Genomic DNA, 16,667 nt, shown 5'->3' on the forward strand with positions numbered 1-16,667 from the left:
CCACTCATCGTCTCTTTTTGGTCGACCACCACCACTGCAGCGCAAGTTATCATGGAGAATCCACATGTGAGTATTTCGATGCTCAGTCTTTGCAACACAATGTATAGCCCAGCTGACAGCTACTTGTACGCCTTCGTCTATGAAATTTGGAACGCTGAAGGAGGAAAGGCAGTCGCTGCTGCTCGAGCGAATCACCAAGAGCGTTCACCGTCTTAATGAGGCTTTGCTCGAACTCGATCGATCAGTGGTCGAGATCAACAATCATAACCAGGCAATTACGATCGTTGCCGAGCTTTCTGAAGCTGTAAGTTAATCAGCACTTTCGCATGGACGCGAGTTGGCATGGGTGAAATTGACTCCTGACTCTTACTTACTCTCTTGGTCGAGTTGCTCTGCGATCAGTACCGACGAAACGCGGCGTTCAACCTGGCGAATATGGAGGCTGTCGATGAAGATGGTTCAATCAAGGTGCCTATCGACTAGTACGCATGTTGCCAGTTGTACATTCACCCCTGGCGTACTGATCTCTGTTGCGCGGCGAAACTTGTCGACCCGAATCGGCCCGACTGTCCTGGATCGACCCAATGTATTTTAATCTCTGTTCCGTGTATGCTACCATATGTCAACGCAATAAGGGCTGTGATACCCAGTGTCGCGGCGAGGCCTAGGCCAAGAAATGACGTATATCCTCCCATGCAACTCCGCTATGCGACACTGCCGCTCTTGGCACGAGAGAGCCTCCGGTATCTTTGGTTCCAAGATGTGATATGTACCGCAGCAGCTGAATCGGTAAAGAGACTGATTGGACTGTCTTAACAATTGCTAGGTCGTGGAGGAAGCTGTATACCTTCTATCATGACTGGTCGGTCAGGCATAGGGAAGCATGCGCAGGCACATCATGCAATGGCGGCTTTACTGGCACGACAGGTATCTCGTGTTAGACAAATTCTCGACTCGCAGTGCGCGCCTGTCAGGAAGGGACGATTTCTTCGAAACAGTGATTGCTCTGAGCGTCGGAGGTGTAGCGAAGTGGTAGGGTTCCTATCAGACATGTGAGCGTTTGTTGATGCCAAGACTGCGTCTTGAGCAGGTTGCGATCAACACACATACCAGCACCAAATTCTTGCCAAATGAGGATCACGGATGTTTGGCGTTGCGGTAACGCTCAAAGGATGTCGGTGCCGAGGCGCTTTGTTTTGGCTGCATTACGCTGTTCCGAAGGATGTGAAGCCTCGGACTCGTACACATTGACAGGATTGACTTGGTCTAGGCTTCTTGATTATACCGTATATGTATGAACAGACGCCATTTCGGCCGTGGCAAAGAGACTCTGCAGGTCTGACCGAGGATAAACCGTCGCTTAAGCTCATTGTCCAGACGATAGCAGATAAGCCAAACCGACAACTCGCCCGACTTGCCGTGGTTCACGAATTTGATTCGTCCCAATCGTGAATTCCGCGTTTCAACTATCAATTTACAGAAGAAAAATTACACAAAATTCTCCCGGCGCCTCGCCAGGTGCCTTTCAAAGGAAGCCATTCCTTCTCAGATTGGCCGGCGGCAAAGCAACAGGTCACAAGTCACAAGCACGCAGTTGGTATTTATTACTATTCTGTGATTATTCTCCACCTTTCGCGTTCGGGCTTGTGATAGCTTAGTTGCGGAACTAGTGACTTGGCAAGGGCGATTGCTAGCTACATTTCACTGCCTATCGTGTACGGATTGTCGTAGTAATTGGCAGTTGAGTCAGTGCGTGTGAGGGACGCTTCTGTGAGGGACCAAATCCAGCGAATTATGGAAAAAACAGAGGCGAGAGGCGGAGGACACCTTTGCGAATTTCGCGAGATTGGCAAGAACGCTGGAAGAGGTAGTCATGAGTGAGTCCAACGGAGCGTCGAGTGGTACAAATCCATGTCACAAGTCGGTTGGTGTCATGTGTGTGTCAAACTTTGACTTGGAACCAAAAGCGCGACGTTTTCGGAATTCGTGAATCGTGTTTGCCCGATATTCAAATTGAGATAAGAAGTTCCAAGTTCTGAGTTCGGCGGCTGAGCGGCGGAAAGGCGGGCGAATGGACGGTAGATAATTTGACCGACGCCACCTGCAGTCAGACGAGTCTTAGCGTCGTTTTCGATGCAGGTCTTGATACCACGTACCACGTACACGGTACCACGCACAAGATAACCGCATGTTAGATAAGAAACGGCACAACTCAATCACGAATTTGACGCTTCCTGGCACCAATCACGAATCACGAATCATGTCGCCTGTCGTTGCTCCGTTTCTCTGCGGGGCGATGCCTCTTGTTTGATTGGATGCGAAGATTCTCATCAGCTAGCAAAAGATGGTCCCTAACAAGCCCCCTGCATGTCGAGAGTGGATAGCGTTGCACGAGTGTGAGTCTCACAACGTGGCAACACGGAGCATGATGGCCACGCTTGCACTGCAGTTTCCGCGTCGCTCTGTCTGCGATCTTCTCGTGTGGCTACATATACGCGTTGCTTCTTGTTGCGATTGCTTCCAACATCCATTACGCAACTCGTTTCCCACTCCTCTTTCCTCGATACCTTGCAAAGATGGTCGACTCGATTGCACAACAGACTGCGCTCAAATCGCCTCCATCGTCAGACAAGGGTGATCTCGATGACGCGGTCAATGTCACCTCGCCTTACCACATCTCCTCTACCCCTTACCAGGGTGAGAATGCCAAAGCTGCAGCTCTCGCAGCCTCCGCTTCGGACATCACCCCCCTCGAACGAAAGAAAGTGCTCCGCAAGATCGACACCATCCTCATGCCGCTCATGTGTGTTGCCGTCTTGCTTCAATTTCTCGACAAGACTTCGCTCAACTACGCCTCGCTCCTAGGTATCAAAAAAGATACAAACCTCAAGGGTCAAGAATACTCGTGGTTGGGATCCTTCTTCTACGTTGGCTACCTGATCGCTTCGCCTGTTCACGGTTTCTTTTTGCAAAAAGTCAACCTCACGCGCTACGTAGCAGCTTGCATCGCGCTCTGGGCCATCTCACTTGGCTCGCATGCGGCATGCAAAACCTATGGCCAACTGTTGGCGGTTCGCTTCCTCCTCGGTTGGTTCGAAGCCGCTTTGACTCCGTCGTTCATCTTGCTCACCGGACGCTTCTACACAAAGCAGGAACAGGTGACACGAACCTCGATCTGGTTTGCCAATAACGGTTGGGCTCAGATCCTCGGAGGTGGTATCTCGTATGCTCTGCAGGTGCAAAAGCCTTCGCACCTCAAGGTGTGGCAGCAAATGTTTCTAATCCTGGGAGGCATTGCGTTCATCTTTGGCATCATAGTACTTCTCTTCATGCCTGATTCGCCAGCAACCATCCGGTACCTCAACGAACGCGAACGTCAGGTTGCAGTGCACCGTATCAAGGAAAACAAGTCGGGTATTCACGACACAAAGTGGAAGTGGGAGCAGTTCTGGGAGGCAATCCGCGACCCGAGGCTCTACATGTTCTTCCTCGCCGTCTGCAGTGCCAACATTGCCAACGGAGGTGTGTCGAATTTCTCGAGCGCCATCATCTCGGCTTTTCACTACGACAACAAGACGACCGCGCTTCTCGGTATGGCTCCTGGTGCCATGGAAGTGGTCGCTGTTTACTTTGGCGCTTGGCTCTCTTACAAGACGCGCACGCGTGTGATTCCAGGCGTACTCATGTTCGCTTTCGCCATCGTAGGTGGCTGCATGATGATCGCCGTCCCTGCTGCTCACAAGGCTGTTCGCTTCACCGGATTCGTCATCGTCTACTGCTACCCGGTCGCCAGTCCTTTCTTGTACAGTTGGCTCAGTGGTAGTGTTTCCGGAACCACAAAGAGAATCGTCTTCAATGCATGGCTTCAAGTCGGATACTCGGTCGGTAACCTCATCGGACCTCAAACGTACCGCGCCAAAGATGCGCCCAACTATGTGCCCGCGAAAATCACTCTCGTAGCCATGTTCGGCTTTGCATCTCTTTGCTTGATCGCCATCGGCTCAACCCATTATCTGTGGAACAAGCAAAATGGCACACTCGACGACAGTCCCGAGGGCGCAAAGGTCATCGAAGATCACGAAGACCTAACCGATTTGACCGATAAGCAGCGTTCAAATTTCAGATACCCTTACTAGATGAGTTGCTGATCAACAATGTTCTGGCAAGACGCACCATGCCCAACAGGATGATCTTTAGAGGAGGATGCGTCTTTGTAAATTTACTCTTCATGCTATGCCCGACGATACAAAGTGTTCACTGCACTGTTTCAATCTGCGCTTCGTTTTTGGCCCGAATCTAGACCGTGCAGCTCAGAGCATTGAGAAGCAAGCGGCTGCACCGATTCGTGATTGCTCCGGTGCCAGTGCTATACGTTCTGGCATTTCAGCAAGTGATAAAATCCTGTGACCGCATCATCGCACCCCAAGTCACACTAATCGCATGACCATTGAGTAAGGATCAAATCGGCGCGCTAACGAACAGCGACACACTGACGGGCGCAGACAGCGTCTGCAAAAAAGTCTCATCCTGGTCCCCTTTCCAAGCTTTCATGTCAACTTGAACGCAGAAAGCACTCTTACCAACGTGTCCCAAGCAATGTTCGAGATGAACCTGCTCGATAAGAATCCATGGTGTCGAGGCACAGTCGTATCTGGTGCGGTCGATCTTGCACGTCTTGATCGAGTCGGGACTAGAGCAGACGACAAGCAAACTAATCTTGGCAGCTATGTCGACGAGCGCTGTGACTACGACGTCTGGTTTAGCTGTGGTGCGGATTGTGGCTGAGCGAGGTGTTTCGGGAAGAGGCTGCAGACTTGGCTTGGGAGAGACGAGTGGAGACTTGGTGAGCGACACGTGACAATCGCGGAGTGGGGCCATAGTGCGAGAGATCACGCAGCGTTTGAGCGTGGCCATTGCATCGATCGGTTGCAATCGTACCGTTTGGAGCGCCTTGCCGTCGAGTCTCTCGTTATTCTGTTCTTTTCTTGTCGTTTCCAAAAACGGCAGCCAAGATGTCTTCTTTGCGCTCTCAGCGCGTGCGTGCGCCAGTATTGATGTCCAAGATGCAAGCACAAGTAGTGCAAACACAAACAGAGTTTGAAGCTTGTCCAGCATGCCAATCATAGCGTCGACAAGCTTGGCACGAGGGTTCCTACTTTCGCCTACGCTGCGCTTGCTTTGGCCGCAAGTTTGAATCATGCCCATGATCATGGTGTGCAGCGTCGCGAATACTCCGTTAATCAGAGCAAGCGACACGACGAGCACTCGAGCGCCACCATCCGATCTGTGCATCAACGTGTCGACTGCAGATTCAACAAGGCTAGACTCATCCTTGCTCGCAACATCAATATCCATAGATGCGAGAGAACGGTCTGTGCTGATGGAGCGGGACCAACGGTTTTGTTGATGCGATGATCTCGGAGATTGTGACTGGTAGGAACGCCTCCTTCCTTGTCTTTTTCTATCCTTGTCAGGATCCAGTGCAGCAATGGTGACCGCATGGACCGCTTTGGGTGCCATGAAGTGCTCGGTGGCGCCAAGAAAGGCTATGCTGACTCCTTGAACCATTGTCGTGAGTAATGGCGAGATACTCAACACATCCCAGGATCCTGATGCAAGTGTTACAGGGAGCGAGTGGCTCACCTCTGCCTCCTGGCATTTATCGCTTGTGAGGAGGCACACCTTTCCCGATCGGAAGCTTCTGACAGCATAGTAGGTGTACAGCTGGCTCGACACAAGTCCGTTATCAGCTTGCATGCTGAACAGCTGTGTGAGATCAAGAACGTCGAAGCTCTCAGCGTGATTCGCGCGGAGATTCCAAACGCCGATGGTCGCGCTCGATGTACTTTCGTGTCGGACGAAGAGCTTCAGCGCCGGCCCAACACCGTTGCCGATGAGATCGCCAAAGACACAATCAGCTAGCAAGTTGCCAGTCGCTTGCACAGGTATCCTCGTTCCTTCGTTTGACAATGCCGTAGGCGACACCAGAGCGCTTAGAGCGGTGTGCTGCGGAGCATGGGCTTTGTCCGAAATCCACAGGCGCGCATCTGTGAATGCTCGGAAACTTGCATGGTATCCGGTGTAGTCGAGATCATTTGCGATGTCCTCTGAAATTGCGCCACTGTCGGAACAGTGAGAAAGCATATCAGCATCACAAGTATGCCCCGGAAGCAGTAAGGAGTTGTAAGAATGGTGTGCCAGGTGGTGACGATGCGCATCCGGAATTGTCGGGAAGAAGTCATCCGTGCTGCGTATGACCATGCCTTTTGTACGAAGTGTTCGGAGCGTATTTGTGAGATTCGATGTGAAGCCCATCGAATGAATCACGCCGCCTGGTGTGCCAAAATAGCGTGTGGCAGCTCCTTCCATCGCTTCAAACGCCGCCTGGCCAAGCGCAGTTGCAGTGAGGCTTGGTGCAGAGCGGCCAAAACCGACAGAGTCGGGCTTATCTGCAATCCATTCCCATTCAGCCTGAGCGTCGATCTTGACAAAATCCACGCCGCTCTCACGCAAAGAGTGGAATGCGCGGTCCCAAAACAGATGCAGGTCGAGCTCCGTAGCTGGAATAAACCAGTCCCGACTGACCCGGCGGAATGGATCCTCACATCGAGCATGACGGAGCGGTGCACTGAGGCCAGCAGCGATAGACCCATCGGGATGAATTCCGTCCCAGTGCCCTGCCAAGGTCATCCAGCAGCCAATAGAGCTGATGCCGGGGAACCTCCGTCGGATATAGGAGGTGTAGCGAGCAAGGACACCAGTGCTCCTTGCATCAGCACAAGCTTCCTCATTCTCTTCAAGGTCAAGCATGGCTGGGTCCATGTCAAAGCTGTTGAGTCGTCCACGATCGTCCAAACCTCGTGTAACATCTTGCCAACCATCATCAATGAGCAAGGCCACAATGGAACCTTTACCCAAACGCTTCTCTGCCGCTTCCAGAGCAGCAATCACCTCGGATAGGTATGGGCGTCGCTCAGCATTCTGCATCGCTTCCCAGGTGCAGAAGCCAAGTCCATTCTCGACCCGTGAAGGTTGCTGTTGAATGCCAATCTGGACTGTACGATCGCGGTTAACAGTCGATGCGTCAGCTTGTTCTTCTGACTTCATGGAAGCTTCCTGTATCGAAGGAAGGCACATGGAGCTTGCCGAGCTTAGACTCGTTTGAATACTATCGACCAGTGTAGAGTCAGAGAAGAACGAGGAATTGGTCGGATCGAGCTCTTCATTTGCATATGGGAGCGAGGGTAGGACGAGGTCGAGTGAAAGAGATGAGCTGGCATCAAGCAGATGTTTCGCTGACCAAGATAAACCCAGCGGTTCATGGACATATGTTCGAATCAGCGTTGCAGCATAAGAGCGACATATGGCAATGGCTTGTTTGAGGTCAGCAGCCGTGCCAAGAGCCAGTGCCACTTTGGCTTGCGAGGCGCCATCTCCAAGTATCTCAAAGTGTACGTGATTTCCCACGCAGGAGCTGCGCACCAATCGCGCGGGACGAATAGCATCGTCGAAGACCGGCAGAATTATCAGCACCTCGTTGCTAGCAGATCGAGATAGCTCGAGGATGATCAGGTTGGACCCAAAATCTGAAGATATCTTAGAAAGCGACCCAAAACGTCTGGATGTGCACCACGTCGATTTGGTCCTCTCCACCACTATGCCGGATTCGACATTGTCTGTGTTGATGCTGAAAGCGACGCTGCCCTGATTATGATTGCGTGAGACTGCGAGACTAGCAAGGATCACGCTATTGTCGGCATCGCGAGACGATTCATTTTCTTCGCTTAGCTTGAGATCGGTATTTAAACGAGGCTGCACTAGCTCACGAAAACCGTAGCGAGGTTGATGAAGGGGAGCTAGATGAATCTGTCCATCGTTGGAGGGGGATCCGAGCCAATCGATCATGCCATCCGGGTGAACGATACGATAGGTGAAGCTGAAGTTCTTGGTTGAAGCACCTTGGACACAGTTGACAGTAGTTGCAAAGACATAGCTGGTGTCGTCGCCAACGAACGGCTTCAGAGCAAGAAGAGGGACCGCCTTCCATACAGTCGATTGAGAGGAGGAGGCAGCGGCTGTTGTTTGCGAAACGGGCAGATTGGTCCAGAGCTCGAGACATGCTGCACCACTGGCCAGAGATACCGCATAGTCGTCCGCATGATAGTGTGCAGCGAAGGTGATACCATGGTCACAGGCTTTGCGCTGCGAAATGGTGTGTGAGGAATCGAGTGCCGGTTGGAAAGTAGGTGACGAGCGCATCGCGAAGGAAACGAGCCTGACGGCCAGCGTGATGTCGAGTTGATGAGGATGGGTCGGTCAGGGGCCTGGACGGTCCCTAGCACCTACTGTATATAGCAGTCGATCGACGTCTCAGATGAGTGAGGGGAAGAGGAACACCGAGAGTTTCAACGTATAATTTGGGCAGAATAAGGGAGCTGACATACGAATCGTGAATGTGGCTTTTCGGATTGCTTCGCAGGTGCCAAAACCGACGCCAGCGCACAAGGACAGAAGCCAGACAGCGGTGAGTGAAGCGGTGGACCTCGGAGAAGCCAAAATCGGAATCCGCAACAATGAACGAAGTTAGGTCTCAGCCGGCATCAAAAGCGATAGCGGTGAGACTATGATTGGCTCTGTAGTGAATGTGATTTCAGAAGCCGGCATTAAGGTCGAAAGTGCATCTTCTTGGTGATGGACGTGGAGACATTTGTGATTGATGCAGGGTACAACAGTTTCAGTGTTGCTGTCAACAGTCGCCTTCAAGGATCACGATCCGCGATCTTGTAGGAGCATGCAGCACAAGTTTCGATGCGTGTGTGTCTAGTGAAGAATAACTAGGAGTCGACGGTCAGTGCGGCCTCTTCGGGGTTGACTGGCACGACCCGAGAAAGACCTTAACCTCTTGCGCTCGTGTGGCGCAGGTATGTAGTTGTGGCTTACCATCATCGATGTCCGAATGATTGACAGCTTGCAAGACAACAACCGTGAACAGCATTCGAAATTCTTACATCGTCAGAGACCTCGCACGTCGCACGTCGGCGTTGGAATCCAGCTGCAGGCTGCAAAGTCATGCAGAGATCGATTGACACGTGGGTGATGGTGCCACTACATCTGCGCGGGTCGCTGTGCGCAAATCCTCTAGCTGCCGCTTGGTCGCAAACGTCGGGATCGAAGTCTCGGCGTCCACGGTTTGGCGGTACCTGTCTTTCAGTTGCCTCCATATTCAAATGATGAAGAGACGCGTCTTCATCAAGCGCGTTAAAGCTTGGTGACTGAATTTCCAATCAAGAGTCGTGAGTGTGAGCGTAACTTACTGTATGTATACTGTATTTGATAGCTGTAGCTGATCGAAATCACAGACGAACAAGACGGACGATCGTGACCGAACTGACAGGTCGAATCATGACGCGACGAGCGGTTTTGATCGAGCAAGGCAAGGCTCTGATAGCCGCGAGGAAGGAGTAGAACATTTTACGATTGCAAGCCACGAACCCTGCCGTGACTGTGTTCACGCTTAAGTTATTCCTCTGGGTAGATTAAATCTAAGTGATAGAGAACGGTCAAGGATAGTCGAAAACAACACAAGGCGATGGCACCTGAGAAATTCGCTGCGAGGCTCACAAGGCTTACGAATTTCGCTTGCATGTCAAGCTCACTCAGTCGTGATTTGAAAACGATCTGGAATCGTGAGTATGCATCACGCATGGCCGAGGCGGGGCTCCAATTCTCCTTGATGAATGCATGCTGTATATGTCCCCAACGAATCCGTTCCTATCGATGCAGCAAGAACCGAGCACCATTCACGATTCGCAATTAATGGACGGTTTCGTCACAGTCACAAGTGTTTTTATTTGTCATTCGCTTTCCTCAAAAGCCTGACAGGGATACGGACACCTTCACCCGCTCTCTTGAACCCGTTGGATGTAACAGAGATCATCGCAGAACTGCGTTCGAATCTTGACTGTGAAATAAGTCAATCTTTTTCATCGCAGTCGAAGCTGTTGGGAAAGGGCAGGTTTGTCCTTCCGTGTGTTCCTGGTGGGATTTCTATCAGCACTAGATGCTACAGTTTGTGCAAGCATCACTGATGCAAGCGCGGTCAGCTCTTCCGACCAAACCCAAACGTCTTGCTGAACGTTCTCGTCGAGATACTAGACTTGCGCGTCGGAAGACCTGTATCTTCCGCTCCACCGACTACGTTCGTACTACCGTTGGACAGGTGCTGCATCGAGTTGCGTTTCGACTGAGCCGCTGACGAGGCCGACGGCGAAGATGAATTGAACAGATTCAACAACATGCCTTCCTTCCTCTCGCCCTTGTCCGTTGTTGGTGACAAGGGTGTATAGCTCGATGATGCTCTTCGTGCCATCTTCGCTTGTGACTTCTGTGTCTTGGATGACAGGAAACGCTCCAGAGGCGCGAACCCACTACCTGACGACGCCTCACGTTGTGGCGCTATCGAGGATGACGCCGCCAGCGTGTTGGGAACGACCGCAGTTGGTGTCAACAAAACTCGAGTACCATCTTTCGGTCCGGTTACGAACGGGCCACTAGATATCGCCGCTTCTGACAAAATACCAGACGAAGGAAAGCCCTCGGAAGCAGCACGCGCACGGCGATTCATTTCGCCACGCCTCAAGTTTTGCTCCCTAGTTTCACGGTTGGCCGCAGCATCCGACTGATTCGCCATCATGCGTACGTACTTGGACTCGCTAGGTGACTCGGTAGTGGCACGGGTAGCGTTGGCATCTAAGACGGATGCTGATGCCGTAGTCATTGGCAACAAGGCATTACGCATCGGTGCAGCAGCCTCTGTTCCAGCGCTCGGCGAATCGGTGCGACTCGGAAGAGGGTGCATCGATGGCAGAGCAGAATGTTCTGTAGCCGGAGGCATGGACGATGAGGTCTTAATAGGTGTTACGCGGGAGGCAGCATCATTGGCGGTAGTCGAATGAGTCGAAACCGAGGCGTTGTCAGGTGTCGTACTGTCCACTTCGGCTACTGCTTGTCTCGCGAGGTCGCCATGAGCGGTCGAAGCTGACAATTCGGGTAGGCCAGACAGACCGCCCGTGACAACGTCCATGGAGGACATGGTCTTTGGCCTTCTCCGAGACTGGCTGCCGGCGCGTTTTCGGAAGGACCCGAACCAGCTGTTTCCTCCTTGAGCCTCGGGCTGGCCCGTACCGGCAGAAACAAGCGGGCTTCCTTCAGTAACCGAATTGAGACGCGTCTGATTTGCGGTTGCAGCTGCACCTGATCGGTCGGGCGAGATGTTGCTGCGAGGATCGGCACCACCTGGCACTTTGAGACCGGCTCTGCCCCTAGCTTCGCTGGCTGCGCCCGCAACGACTCGCTGCTGAGTTGACGCTTGAAGCGCAGGGTCCTCGAGGCCAAGGCCTTCAAAGTCCAGATCGACCGCCTGGTAGAAGAGCACGTAAGCGCTTCCGAGACCGGGGCGGTCGCCGTAGTACTTGGTGAGCTCTGCCTCGTCAATGTAGGTGACCACGTCGTCGTCGAACTGCACCCAGCGACCGCCAACTTTGATTACAGCAACGTAGTGTCCGTGGTGAGGGCCTGCGCCGATGTGAACCACGATGGCACAGAGCTCGTATAGACGATCCGGATCTTCGGCATCGTCCGATGTATTGAAAAGCCGAAGCTCGAGCGGGAAAACTACGCGATAGGCAAGTTTGACATAACGCTGCACCGTCTCCTCGTACTTGAAACGCTTGAGATGCAGCGCCAGCACGTTGGGAAGCTTTTTGATCTTCATGCGTTTCTCTGCTTCCTGCAAGCCTGAGCATGAATCGCAAAAGAACTTGTTCCGCGAACGCAGCATCTCCGAGGCTGAGAACTGACGCAAGCAGGAGGTCACAGACGAATTCTTGTCAATGTCGATGGAAAGATCCAAGAAGCACTCGTCGCGAGAGGTGACGGTCTCACAAGTGAGGCAGCGAGTCTCATTGGTCAATACGCCTTCGAAAAGGCGATGTACGCATGTCTTGCCATTAGGAGCCACCTCCATAACATTGCGCTTGCGTTGCACGTCGACCGTCTTGTCTGAGCCATTCCTCATATTCCTCGAATTCGGGTAAGCATCGCGACTTTGCGATTTAACGCGGCTCTTTGCCTTATCAGCATCGATGAGATCTTCTCCGACCTTGTTGAGCACAAAGTTGAGCATCTCGTGCGCATCCTGGTGCATGGTGCTGTCGAAAAGTACATTCTCACGCTTGAGCGTAGTCAGGAACGACTTGACCGCACCCGAGTCCACGGAAGGAAAGCCGGAGGCCAGCGTGCCTGCTGAGCTGGTCGAAATGGACAGATTAGGCGGTCCCGAACCGGCGACCGAATTAGGCATGATGGGGATGGCCTGAGCGGCTGTAGCACCGGCACCAACAGAAGCAGAAGAGACGAGATGGTTGCCTGCACCGACTCTGGCTGAGGAAGCGCCAGCGGTAGAAGGGCGACCACGGATGGAAGTTTTCCTGGCAATGGACGGATACTCTGCAGTGCCTGTTGCGGGAGGAGAAGGCGAAATGGGGCTCGCGAGGGGCAGTGGAGCAGGAGCTGTAGATCTGGTAGGCGATGACAATGCTTTCTGATAGCCTGACTGTTGGATAACCTCGAAGAGGTCGCGCAGCGACGCAAAAAGAGTATCCGAGGGAGGCACGCCGTCGATGACTTGCGTTGCAGTATCTGGTGGAGTGCGAGAAGCGAGATCGCCGACGGAGTGGACACCACCCGTACTGCTCAAATCCGACCCGGATCGATCTCGACCTGAAGGTTTATAGCTGAGCACCGAGTCGCGGAAGGGACGACAAAAGTAGAGCGACTGGATTACCGAGTTGACGTAGCACGTATTGCCAAAGTTTTCCATGCCAAGCAGATATCCTCCTCCTTCGGCTGCATTCACAGGGATCTCGGACGGTTTACGAGATATGACCGAGGACTGCGTGGTTGAGGACGAAGAGGGAATGTAGCTGGTGCTGTGATGTGAAGTCGATCCGGGCATCATGCCTCCGAACAGAGGTGCGCTCGGGGCTGAGGGCTGTGTCAAAGAGTACGGATTGGCGTTGAGCGGTGCGCGCGGTCCAACTGGACTCATGGCGGTCGAGCCAGCCGATATGGACGAAGCTGTCGTGTGAGTGGTGGCGCCCGAAGTCGATGTGACATGACTTGTGCCGTTGGAGCTCGATGCGGGAGAGGCATTGTTGGATACAGAAGTGCCAGGAGAGCCAAGTGATGAGGAGGTGGAAGTCTGATTTACGCCTAAAAGGCCTTTCCAGTTAAACGACATTGGGTCGGCAGAGTGCGATCAAGGCACCGGCAAACAAGTCTCTGTGTCTGACGAGGGATGCGATCCTCTGCTGCAAGTAGCGTGGACAAACCGATGAGACAGGGTTGGCGTTGGATCTGCACAGTCGAACAGGTCTACTTGTGCATGTTGAACGGAAGTGCGTATTTTGGGGTGCCTACATATGCGTGCTGTGAGAACGAGTAGATGGCGAGGAACGAAACGCCAGGGATGTTTGACCAGCTGATTCTGGTTTGGTGATGCGGAGGCAAGCGAACAGAAATGAATGTAAGATTTGACAATCGATAAGAAGAGCTATCCACGGGAGCGCCGTCTTGACGATGGTGAACAAGGCGGAGGTAGAGAGAGTGGAAAGGCGGGTAGTGTGGAGAAGAGAGGGGTGAGGACACGACGAGCGGAGGTGGACAGTCGAGGCAGAATCCGTAGCAAATCGTGAACGGTGTGGCGAGGGCACGGCTGAGGACACTGCACGACTGTACAATGGCTTGGGCGCCGATGTCGGCTGCTGCGTGGCTGTATCGAGTGAAGAGCGAAAGAGCGAAATTAAGGCTTCGGGATTGAGCACGTCCCGTCAGTGAACTACCCTTGATCCCGGGCAGCGTACTCAAGACTCTCAAACTGGCGGCTTTGAATATGAATGTTCGGTCGGTCATCGGCCAAGTTGGAATCACGAATCCACCGGCGAAACACAGGGTTGTGCCGCACATGGTGTCCGTCTAGCCGTGCCTGAACTAGGACAATTCGTGATTCGCATTGGCCCTGAGAAATCACAAATCACGAATTTTTGGAAACACGAAACTCGCTTCCGCTTGTTGGAGAGAAGGAGAGCGAGCGTTCCTTGTTTTCCGACCCTTCGTGCTTGTCGCTTTCGCAGTCTACTCGCACTCGCAACCTGGACTCGCTGCCGCGTGTTCTGCTGCTGCTGCTCCTGCTCCTGCTCCTAACATTTCTTCGATTGACATTTATTATACAACCTCAGGCCGTGGCCACGAACAGAGTACCCTTACCTCGCTCGTGCATGTGGCGTTGCTCAGGCGATCGGATGGCGAAGAGCATCGTTCTTCTACCATACCGGCTGACGATTGCTGTACCAGAACATTGCTTACAGCTGCCGTCAACAGTCACGAGTAGCACTTGACTGAAATGAAAGGCCATGTGCTTCGGTCGCCCACAACAAGACTAGGCAATAAACCGCACCAAACCACTCATGTTTCGCTACCACTGGGCGGCACCCGAGGAATCGTGAATGATGGTGCCCTTTGGACCCAAAAAAAAGGCTTGAATCGTGAATGGACTGGCGGCGATGGGTCAGTGACTAGCGACGTGGAAAGCAAGCTGACTCTGCCCAGGCTCCGCCCCGCCACGCCCTCCACTTGGAGCTACAACCCAAGCACGAATCACGGGAATCGTGCTGGGTTTACAACCTTCAACCCCCTGCGCCAACCAACAGTTCGTGATTCAAGATTCGTGCTTGTCGTCACGAGTGCTGCGTTGATCAATTCGTGATTCGTGATTCACGATTCATTTTGCTGCAGCGTTCCTTCCTACCGTCCTCAGTCTCGACATGCTCGACAAGTGCCGTACCACCAGTAGAGTAATCGTACCTGAAAAAGCTCTACTTGACATTCGGCATCGATGGCGCATCCTGTGCAAACTCTGTATGATCATCCAAGGTTCAGGACGGAAACAGATTTGAGAGCACGAACGTGGAAGTTTTCCAATCGGTGTCGAATCGGTTCTTAGACACAACCTCACTCATTCGTGATTTTTTCCCAAATCGTGTTAGTCTCGGTCTTCTCAAGGCAAAGAAACGAGATGACCGGTTAACAAATCGTGAATGACTGACTCAAAGACAGCTGTTAAGCAGCCGACGTTTCATGTTCTTTCCGGGCTACGATGGGTCAAATCACGAATCACAAATTCGGGGCAGCTTCACGCTTCCCAGGTCCCTTTGTCACTTCTCTTGCTCAGGGAGGCCTTTCTGCGGATTTTCAAAGTTCCTTTGGTATTTTCTGACAGAAAGACACTCACGACTCGATAGTTAGCCGGCAGCGCGCATACGCGACCTTTCCGTGTTTGCTGCGCAGCTTCAACTCGTGACTACGCTCCACGGCAAAGAAATTTAAAAAAAAAAAATCTTTCACTTAGCCTTACCGCAAACCACCATACCAGTCTGATCCACCAAGCCGCCTCACCGTCTCTCGCTCATTCAACATGGATACCAGTATGGATGACGATCTCCACGGTGAACGACCCAGGATACGTAACTCCCAAGCCTGTTTAGAGTGAGTAAAGATTGCAGCGCTTCGATGCTGGCGATCTACCCCTCATACGTCGTGAGACATCAGATTCTACGGCAATACATACGTTATCTCAGTATACGCCACCCTCGTGTGATCCCCTCCGCTCAATCTACTTACACAGTCTCCCTTTGTTTGCTATTACATCGACATCCATACACCTGTGCTCCGCTTTCCGCTTTCTCTGACATCTCCACGCTATCCTTCCGCACCGTCCTTCGCAACCTTGTGCGACCTCGGCACTTGCCTCAATCATTATACCTCGACAGATGTCGCAAAGCAAAGATCAAGTGCAATGGCAAACGCAAAGATGCGCAAAATTGTTCGCGCTGCGAAGCAAAGGGTCTCGAATGCAATTGGACAGCTTCCCGTCGGGGTAAAAAGCCTGGAACCAAAAAGTAAGTTGATCACACCCCTCCCTACCAGCTCGGAAACAGACCCTCAATTGACCCCGTCTCACCTTGTGTGTCTGACAACCCTGCAGTCTAGCCACGCGCGCACGCGAACAATCTGAGGCCATGCAAAGGCAGCTCGAAAAGCAGTTACAACCTAGCGATTCCAACCTCAAGCCCGAAAGAAGCACGCCCGTCCCTCACGACGCCTCCACCAGCAGCCTCCCTTCCAGTCGTAACGAGGCTTGGGGAAACTCCGGAGCTTCCAGTTTGCCCAACACCTATCCTCACGTTGCTTCTATCGACTCACATCATGCATATCGTCACGGATCCAATGCCAGCACCGCCAATCACCAATCGCCCCAAAGTGCCATTACCTCATCCTCCTCGGCCTCGTATCAGTCTTCGTCCTTGCAGACGGTTCCCTCTTCCAACATACTTTATAGCATCACCAGCAACACCAGCAGTCGACGCACTTCCAAGTACCACGACGGTCTCTTGATCCGCGAATCGCGCATGCCACCCTCTTCTACTAATCCGCTCCTCTGTCTCTCAGAAGCTGCCCTCGGCAAACGATGCACCGAGTCGGACAGCGAGGAGGACGAGCTTGCTGCTGAACCCGCAGATCATGCTCTAGACAGACTTGAAAGTCTCGGA

At 52.7% G+C, this 16,667-nt stretch overlaps 5 protein-coding genes across 5 annotated transcripts in view; 3 read left to right on the plus strand and 2 right to left on the minus strand.

Moving 5' to 3' along the window:
* Positions 1–51: 51 nt before the first annotated feature.
* UMAG_11355 (uncharacterized protein) lies at positions 52–483 on the plus strand (the record flags this gene model as incomplete). Its single annotated transcript, XM_011388445.1, has 3 exons — positions 52–66; positions 161–304; positions 403–483. The coding sequence occupies 3 exons, from the start codon at positions 52–54 to the stop codon at positions 481–483; spliced, it is 240 nt and encodes a 79-aa protein (XP_011386747.1).
* Positions 484–2,576: 2,093 nt separating this feature from the next.
* UMAG_00374 (putative allantoate and ureidosuccinate permease) lies at positions 2,577–4,136 on the plus strand (the record flags this gene model as incomplete). Its single annotated transcript, XM_011387959.1, has 1 exon — positions 2,577–4,136. The coding sequence occupies one exon, from the start codon at positions 2,577–2,579 to the stop codon at positions 4,134–4,136; it is 1,560 nt and encodes a 519-aa protein (XP_011386261.1).
* Positions 4,137–4,458: 322 nt separating this feature from the next.
* On the minus strand, positions 4,459–8,259 carry UMAG_00375 (uncharacterized protein; the record flags this gene model as incomplete). The annotated part of the gene is made up of 1 exon (XM_011387960.1): positions 4,459–8,259. One exon carries the CDS (start codon positions 8,257–8,259, stop codon positions 4,459–4,461), a length of 3,801 nt encoding a protein of 1,266 aa, XP_011386262.1.
* A 1,840-nt stretch (positions 8,260–10,099) lies between these two features.
* Positions 10,100–13,300, minus strand: UMAG_00376 (uncharacterized protein; the record flags this gene model as incomplete). Its single annotated transcript, XM_011387961.1, has 1 exon — positions 10,100–13,300. The coding sequence occupies one exon, from the start codon at positions 13,298–13,300 to the stop codon at positions 10,100–10,102; it is 3,201 nt and encodes a 1,066-aa protein (XP_011386263.1).
* Positions 13,301–15,532: 2,232 nt separating this feature from the next.
* Positions 15,533–16,667, plus strand: part of UMAG_15041 (uncharacterized protein) — a gene marked incomplete at both ends in the record, with an annotated part of 3,143 nt that continues 2,008 nt past the window's right edge. The window contains 3 exons of the mRNA XM_011388557.1: positions 15,533–15,603; positions 15,888–16,016; positions 16,103–16,658. Of these exons, the coding sequence (XP_011386859.1) occupies positions 15,533–15,603; positions 15,888–16,016; positions 16,103–16,658 (756 nt within the window). The remainder of the gene's footprint in view (positions 15,604–15,887; positions 16,017–16,102; positions 16,659–16,667) is intronic.

Source organism: Mycosarcoma maydis, chromosome 1 (genome assembly GCF_000328475.2).
Source record: "Mycosarcoma maydis chromosome 1, whole genome shotgun sequence".
In the NCBI taxonomy this organism is placed as follows: domain Eukaryota; kingdom Fungi; phylum Basidiomycota; class Ustilaginomycetes; order Ustilaginales; genus Mycosarcoma; species Mycosarcoma maydis.